The 9,055-nt window shown below is 31.9% G+C and overlaps 1 protein-coding gene across 1 annotated transcript; it reads left to right on the top strand.

The window, feature by feature from the left end:
- The first annotated feature begins 3,763 nt into the window (after positions 1 to 3,763).
- Positions 3,764 to 5,863, top strand: LOC25500492 (transcription factor MYB26). The gene is made up of 3 exons (XM_024772822.2): positions 3,764 to 4,146; positions 4,240 to 4,369; positions 5,053 to 5,863. Exons 1-3 carry the CDS (start codon positions 4,014 to 4,016, stop codon positions 5,834 to 5,836), a joined length of 1,047 nt encoding a protein of 348 aa, XP_024628590.1. The 5' UTR covers positions 3,764 to 4,013; the 3' UTR covers positions 5,837 to 5,863.
- Positions 5,864 to 9,055: the final 3,192 nt, after the last annotated feature.

Raw genomic sequence — 9,055 nt, 5'->3', positions numbered from 1 at the left:
GAAGGAGTAAGACCTCTCAATTTATTAGGAGTTTTTCTATTTACACCCCATGTTTTTTTGGTTACATCCAAATTTTCTTAAAACCCTAATTTTATTCATTGTCATTGAGTTTCACCCTCTTTCACCCCACAAGCGATCACGAGCAAACAATTTGATGTTCAATATCAATCTCCATGAAAATTAAAGAGTGAATCAAAATATTTTTCATCCATACTCAATTGGATATAAGTAATTGAATTTCTTCTTCTATTTGCAAGTTTCAATTTTTTTCCTTCAACTGCACTGATGCACTGTACGATTACGGTTTTAATTTACATTCGTAAGGTTAACTTAAATTCAGTTTAAGTAGGTTCATTCTAAGTTTACATGAACCTACTTAAACTGAGTTTACATGAACCTACTTAAATTAAGTTTACATGAACCTACTTAAACTGAGTTTATATGAACCTACTTAAACTAAGTTTACATGAACCTACTTAAACTGAGTTTACAGAACAAGAAAAACACAATTGATTGAAGAACAACACTTGCTAACCTGATTTGCTTCGAATTTTCTTTGAAATCATGAATGGACGTGAGAAAGTATGGTTTTGAAAATCTTCGCAGAACACAATCAATCGATTGGAGAATTATGGTTTTGGAAGAGGGGTTTTGGGATGTAACCAAGAAAGAAGGAATATGCTTTTTGAAAATCAAATTTTATGAAAGGGTAATATTGTCATTTTGGGGTGCAACCATGATTAACTAGGGTGCAAGTAGAAAAACTCATTTATTAGTCACTCCATTTTTTTAGCCAATTAATCTCTCGATTTTTTATATCTATCTCTCACTAAATGATATTGTTCATTTATTTTAAGCAAATTGAGAGGATCTTAACACGTTATATCATTTTTTTTTTTTTTTACAAAAAGTGAGTCATATTACAATTAATTATTTATATTTTTAAAACTTTTTTGTCATTATCTCTACGGATGAATAAATGAAAATATTCGTAAAAGAAGACGATCATAATACATTTCTAAGACTCTCTCCAACATTGTGAAAATCATGTGGGTCTCGTAATTAATTATAAATGAATCTCACATAAAGTGATGAGACCCCCTTGAATTCCATTTAATAAATGAGTGAGTGTAAGAAATGAAGTTTTCCTAGCATTTTTTAATAAAAAAACTATTTAATCTTTTTTAGGTGTATAAAATTGTGTTGGCAATGGTGGGTAGGGTGTTTGCGATACAGTTTGGATCGATTTTAAGGTAAAATGTCATTTGATCCAAAATTAAAAGTTGCAAGCAATTCAATTCAATTTAATAACTATTTAAAAAAATACGATCCGATCATATCCAAATATATTGAGTTTAATTTGGAACAGTTTTTTATATCCAAAATACAACATGTATATAAGCTGATCAATTATTTTTTAACAATAAAGAAGAATTAATATACTGATTGAAGGAGTCGAGGGAGTATTTCTACTCATACAGCACCAAGACAAAAGAAAATAATAGAAGAATTGAAGGGTTACCCCTACGTAAACTGTAAACATTCTAGAGTGTTGACACAGACAATAACCCTAAGGAACCCCTATTAAGGAACCATTGCTAGGAAGGACAAAGCATCTACATGATTATATTAGAAAAAATATCCCAAACATATTAAGAGAGGAATAAAGAGAAGAAAAATGAGGTAGAGAGAGAGGCAAGTCTTTGAGTGAAAATGACCTATACCAAAACCAATACGGGAGCACAGCATTCTTGCATGTACATGACTATGACTATGCTTTCTCAAGAATTTAGGGTGTCAACAGGTTGTGAGTTTCCAAGTTTTATACCAATATATTTTTAATGTTAACTTCATCAAAAATGTCATTATCATAATTTCACCTTATAATTTTTCAAGTTTTATACCAATCAACTTTGTTGAAAACTAATACAGACATTAGTCCTACCACCTGCATGTGTGTGACACGTATCGCCACTACAGCAGCTCCAACAAGCAATGATAGCTAGCATACCAATATACTAAGAGAATCTAATATACAATTTCATATTGGATAAGAATAGTTTAGTCCATGAGGTTTTATGTTCCCTGTATGCAAGCAAACTAAGAAAATGATATCTCATTTAATACGTTGAATTTTTTGAGTTCTATGTCCCTCTCTAACACAATCACGTTACATAAGTTTTTCTTCTCTAAAAATATAACAAATTTTAATTTTAGTCCTAAACAAATAAAACAAGATATTGCTAAAAAAAAGATATTTTCATCCTCACAAAATCTTTTGTTTTATTTTTAGCCATTAATGACCAATTTATGTTTATATTAATCTCAAAATTATGACTCTTTAAAATTCAAGATGCATCTATGATATACTGGTTTATCATCTTCAACTCTTATATGTCCATATTATATTCAAGAAATATCAATAACATACCAATGTCAAAATTGTATCTATTAGGGATGACAAAAAAACAAAATTTTTATGAGGATAAGAACTAGTTTTTTTTTAGCTAAAATCATACTTCTTTGTCAAAAACTAAAATCATAATTCAATATATATATATTCTATGTGAGACATTAATCTTTCCAAAAAATAAATAAATAAGAGACTTGATGGCGGCATGTTTCATGGTTGTTTGCGTCCAGATGGAGCCTGTTTGCGCCCAGATGAAATGCGGGGACATGTCTATAAAAATGCAGATTTCAACACAATTTTAAGTGTGAAAAAAAAAAAAGCAAACTTAAAGAGACCAAAAGATGGAACATTTAGGAAATCAATAGGCTTTTGGGGGTAGATTCTAGAGTTTGGAAACACCATCGAAACACCTCAGTGTAAAATTATCGAGTTTCTAGACCACATGAAGATTCGAGGAAAAAAAAATAGATTTAGGTTTGAAGAATGATTCTTGTATTTCCTTTTGAAATATCTATGTAAAGTCACTCTCTTGATTAGTGGAACAGAAAGATGCTCTCTCTCTCTCTCTCTCTCTCTCTCTCTCTCTCTCTCTCTCTCCCTCTCTCTCTCTCTCTCTCTCTCTCTTATTGGGATTGTATTCTTCTTCCTTCATATTGTTGTTTACTTTTGTTCAAGACTATTATTGCATTCCTTTAGGTTTTTTGTTGCCATCGATTTTCTCCACGCATCAAGTATTATAGTGTGACTCTGTTTAATTTCACAACGACTGGCTCCCACTGTGAGAGCACCATGGGTACCAAGGGGGACATTGAGAAGTTTATCAGAAGCAACGATTTTGGATTATGGAAGGTAAATATGAGGGCAATACTAATCCCACATATGTGTGTCGAAGCTTTGAAGGGCGAGTCGTTTATGTCAACACATATAACACCAACAAAGAAGAATGAGATGAACGATAAGTCAATCAATATCATTATCTTGTGTCTTCAAGGATACCCTAGCAATTATACAAATCTTAATACGAACAATTTTCAAACATTCATCACGTACTTATTCGCCACCCTTGCTAGCAATTATCTACTCACTCTATTCCAAAATAAATGATTTTCTTGACCATTGCACACATGTCAATACATATTTAGTCTTTAATATCTTTAATTATGTATTAACAAAAATTATAAAATTTTAATAATTTAAAAATATTTGTCGATACGAATTCAACAATATCTTGCATGCTACAATTTGTCTTTATATGATGGTAGAATAACATGATCAAAGTATGTTATGTAAATAATGCACATAATCGACATTTAATTTTCGGAAGGGAGTACTTTTATAAGGAGCGGACCTTTGATCTATTTTCCAAGAAACTTTATATTGGGCCACCATTATACAGCTTCCACGTTGAATTCACCACCTCAGTGCACTCACAGTTTCTGCATATATATCATCCTTTTCTCTGTTACTCGATCTGATCACACCATTCTTTTCATAATTTAATGCAACATATTCTATTCTTAAGCTAAAGCCAAAGATAGAAGATAGAGATTCATCTGTCATTTCTTTCACCATTTTTCAAATAATACCAAAACAAGACATCATGGGACATCACTCTTGTTGCAACAAACAGAAGGTTAAAAGAGGATTATGGTCACCTGAAGAAGATGAAAAACTCATCAAATATATTACAACATATGGACATGGTTGTTGGAGTTCTGTTCCAAAACTTGCTGGTATTAAAAACATCTTATACAAGACTATTTATTTCAACATATAGTTTTCAAATTAACATTTTTTTTTTCATTTGTATATCATGATATGTGTAGGTCTGCAGAGATGTGGAAAGAGTTGCAGATTAAGATGGATAAATTATCTAAGACCTGATTTGAAACGTGGAAGTTTCTCTCATCAAGAAGTAGCACTCATTGTAGAACTACACAACATTCTAGGCAATAGGTATATTCATTACATTAGCTCTCTTTCTTCTCAAAATTCAAAAGTTTGTCTGGAATCCCTCCGTGAATGTCGACTTAACATATTACTCCCTATATTCATTATTATTTTTTGCATCATTTTCAAGTCATGCTATTTCCCTATACATCTAGGGCTAACAACTAATACTTCATCCATCCTCTAAAAGAAAAAACTAATACTCCATCCGTCTCATTTTAAGAATTTCATTTGGGTTACTTCTTAAAATAGAATTGATTTTAATGATAAAATAAGTTTTAAGGTCTAAGGACAGTAGGACATTTGTTAAGGATTCAAAATTAAAATAATTGATAAATTTTATGTAGAAAAAGTAATTTTTGTTGTTTCAATGTGTTGAATGCAAATTTCTAAAATAAAATTTCCACATTAAACTTCTTAACTACTGGTAAAACATTTTTCTTAATAGTAGTTCGAAGAATGGTTAGATGATTTGAAATACAATAAACGAGGATGTACCGATAAAAAAATAAAATAAATGTTGCATTGATATTTTAAAATGAAAATTAATTTTAAACACAAAAATATTGCAAAACGAAAGGGGGTAGCTAATGAAACTAATTTTTCAAACTACATCATTCTTTCTTTTATTTATTATTTTTATAGTTTATGTCAAAAATAAATAAGGATTTACACTTGTTTTTGGACAGATGGGCTCAGATTGCAAAACACTTACCTGGAAGAACAGATAATGAGGTGAAAAACTTTTGGAATTCAACCATAAAGAAGAAAATCCTTTGTCATGATATTATTCCATCTTTCACCACATTTTCTGAAATTCACACCCCCTACCATAATATTGGTTCAATGGAAAACTCATTCCCTTTAAATGCAAACCCTAATGTGATCCTCAACTTCAATCATTATAACCATCAAGATTACCTATACCATTCAACCTCATCTCCAAATCTACAAGGTAATTTTCATCAAATTGATACAAAGGTAGACATCAATGACCATTATAATGCCAATTTCCCTCACATTCAAAATCCAATACCACAAAATATAGTACAACCAATATCTGATCCTTTTCCATATGAAGACGGTGTAGCCCTTCATCTCAACCCAGTTAATCAATATTCAAAAAGTGATACGACCCCACTTAACAAATTAATGAACCCAATTGAATTAATGCAACAATATGATCAATATCATGATTTGGTTGAACTTGATGCTACTATGCCTGAATTAGTCAATCATCAAAGCCTTGAGGATTATGCTTGTAACATCCTAGATTCATCTAATTCGCAAGAACATGAAGCTCCAGCGAAAATTCAGTGCTACACGTATGGTCTTATTCATCCACAAGATCAAAATGTGGAAGCTAATCCATTGGATTACAATATTGATGCTCTCATGTGCATGTCATCATTGTCATCCTCAAGCAGCCACATAGTCACTAATCCTATTATTCCTTTAGGATGGGAGTCTTAAAGTATTGGCATAACTTCATTCTCAATCTCAATGAGCTCAATTATTTCTATGCATTTGATGATATGTAATGTAATTTTTTTTATTTTTTATTTTGTCAAGAGTGTGTAGAGCTTTTAGTGTATTTGTTAACTTGAACACTGCTAGTTCAGGCACTTCCATAGTTCCATTAAGTGATGCTTGTTAAAGTTCAATAAATATGAAATGTACGTTTAGGATCCATTTGCATGCATGTATGTTCGTCACAAAAAACTATATGTGGATGTTATTTATGGAGAGCTACTATGATTGTTAACAAAGACAAAAGCCGTATACTACATCCTGGTGAATTAAAGGCTAGTGTACTTTAATTTGACGTACGTAGAGGAGGCCAGCATGCATATACTTTACGATGTGATAAGAGTTTTATGAAGCATGCGCTGTATTTTTTTTTTTTTTTTTAGGGGATGCATGCACTGCATATAAGAAAAAAAATTTACCACTCTCGATATTTTATTGGAGATGCTCTAAAAATATATAAATCAAAAAGGAAAATTCAATGGTACACCCAACATTTTGAGTGTACGGGTACACTAAACATTAAATTAATAATTAAATTGATTGTTTTTTTTGAAGAAAAATAATTATTTTCTATCATTGACAATTATAATAATTAAATCTTATTTACCAAAAGCGTCGATGAAATAAAATTTACTTTTTTTTGAATTTTTATTGCTCATAATGAAGAATATTGATTATTTTTTATGAGAAAATGTTAAAAATTTAATATGATTCATATAAACAATGAAATAATGTTTTTTTTTCTCATGAGATGGTATTTTCTAAAATATAAATAATGACAAATAACAACTTATTTCATAAAATGATCATTAATTTATAAATTTATGAAGCAGAGTATCGGTACACCTCAACTTGTGAGGTGTACCGTAGAAGCTCCCAATAAAAAATACTACTCTCAATATTCCATCGGAGATCCTTTAAAAGATATATAAACGAAAAAAGAGAGAATATTATCTTAAACTTTACTGCTAAATTATTCTGACCAGGTATTGATGTATAGAACATGTATCAAATGAGATGAGTGTTTATAGATGAGAGGACCAAATAATTACCCTTGGTTTAAAATGAATCGGCTCGCATTAAAAGCTGCATTTTAAATGGCACACACGCGTGTACTAACAAACACATAGAATAAATGGATGAATACACTCAAATGAATCGTGTTGATAATCAAGTGTGAGGGATTATGTCCCACATCAATTAGGAATGGAGGAAACGTTGGATATATAAGAGAGGGGACCCATAAACCATTGCCTTAAGGTTTTGGGTGGAGATGTGGTGTCTAAGTCTCTTACTGGTCCTTGAAGTTTAGCCCATTGCCGCTCTCGACGCTCCCCGGACTCCCCCAAGAAATGGTATCAGAACCCTGGTTAGGCTCGGTGGGGAGTGGGAGCGGGATCCTAGTGTGGATCAGGCTAGTGATGTGGGTGACTCACGCTTGAGGGGGAGATTGTTTGGAAATCAAGTGTGAGTGATTATGTCCCACATCGACTAGGAATGGAGAAAACGTTGGATATATAAGAGAGGGGACCCATGTACCTGATGCCTTAAGGTTTTGGGTGGAAATGTGGTGTCTAAGTCTCTTATTGGTTCTGGACGTTTAGCCCATTGTCACTCCAGGCGCTCCCTGGAGTCCCCAACAAATCGCTTATGCTCCGTCATAGTCATCTTCTCGATATTCTTTTTATTTTCTTGTACATATCTATTCTAATTGATGTAAAGTTGAAGATAACTCTTTGCACAAACAACTTTAATTTTAATATACTCTTTTCTTTTGTTTTTGTTTATTCCAATTCCTTTTTCTTCTTGTTAGCCACCAAGATAAATAAGAGTAATGCTAGTGATGACAGTCCGTCATTTCACATTTTTAGAGTCTTTTTATGATATTTTTGAGTTCACAAGCAAGTTTAAGTAGGAAAAGCAAGAAAAACTGAAGAAACTAAAAAAAGGGAATCGTGTCACAATTACTGAAAAACGTGTCACAATTTGGAGATCTCAAGAAACATGCATTCAACATTGGTGAAAACGTGTCATGATGGCAAAAACATGACACGATTATGGAAACCCTAATTTGGGTGGTTTGTTTCACAAGGAAGAAACATGTCACGATTTACTTAAATCGTGGCACGATTTTAGGAGCAGTTGTTGCCTATTTAAGCTTAAGACTATTCTGAAAACAAGGGTTACGAATTGAGAAGAGCAAAGTGTGATTTTGAGACCTAAAGATGGCTAGGAGGGCGATTTCTTCAACCTTCTATCAATTCGTGTATGTTTTGATTCTACTATTGATTATGCTATTTGTAAACTCGATTATGAGTAGCTAAATCTCTTAGGGATTAGGTCTGAGATGATTCGGTGTAACCCTAATTGATCCATGTTGCTGTGAAAATCTATTTATTGTGAATGTCAATCTAGTTTTTATTCAATTAAATTGTTCTTAATGCTTTTTATATCCTGATCAAATATAAACATGATTTAGTGAGAACGAATGACTACTGACCATAACTTTCGACTTAGACCTAATTGACTTGTTCTAATAAACAAGTTTAGTCTAGATATGGATAATCGTTTGTTAGTGATATTAGGTTAACGTGCTTAAACCTTCAAAGATTATTAGACCACCTAAGAAATTACGGACTGTAGTTTGAGAAGAGGGTCCTAACTCAAGGGATTGATTATGACTATTTTGTTAACTATTGTGGAACTAGAAAATCATCCATAAGAATAGGTGTAGTATACCAATTAAGGGAACATAGATGATTCGAAAGACATGATCTCATCTCTCTCATATTTTCTAATCAACTCTATATTTTCTAACCGAATCTTTATTTTATGTTATTTAATTTTATGAAATCTAATCAAATCTACTGCCTAGAGCAAACAAAATAATTTATACATCCTAAATATTTACTTTATTGCTAAATTGAGATTAACACAGTCCTCGTGGATACGAACTTATGTTATTACTTCGATAGTTTTTGGTACACTTGTCAAACGTCTATCAGCTAGCAACACTCTCTTTTGAACACTCTCTCTAATACTCACTCTCTTATTGGTTAAACCATTGTGAGTTCACACTTTGAAAATTGAACCCACACAAAGTGGTGGGACATACATTGATCTCATCCAATAGAAGAGTGTCTACTAGAGAGAGTGTTGAAA

Source organism: Medicago truncatula, chromosome 8, assembly GCF_003473485.1.
Source record: "Medicago truncatula cultivar Jemalong A17 chromosome 8, MtrunA17r5.0-ANR, whole genome shotgun sequence".
NCBI lineage: Eukaryota > Viridiplantae > Streptophyta > Magnoliopsida > Fabales > Fabaceae > Medicago > Medicago truncatula.
This window is presented reverse-complemented; position numbering and strand designations above follow the sequence as displayed.

What these genes read in the sequence shown, in the direction of transcription:
- LOC25500492 (XM_024772822.2), top strand. Translation starts at nt 4,014, where the DNA reads ATGGGACATCACTCTTGTTGCAACAAACAGAAGGTTAAAAGAGGATTA. An exon ending in TTCTGTTCCAAAACTTGCTG is followed by an intron (nt 4,147 to 4,239) that starts GTATTAAAAACA and finishes TGATATGTGTAG; the next exon opens with GTCTGCAGAGATGTGGAAAG. An exon ending in CACAACATTCTAGGCAATAG is followed by an intron (nt 4,370 to 5,052) that starts GTATATTCATTA and finishes GTTTTTGGACAG; the next exon opens with ATGGGCTCAGATTGCAAAAC.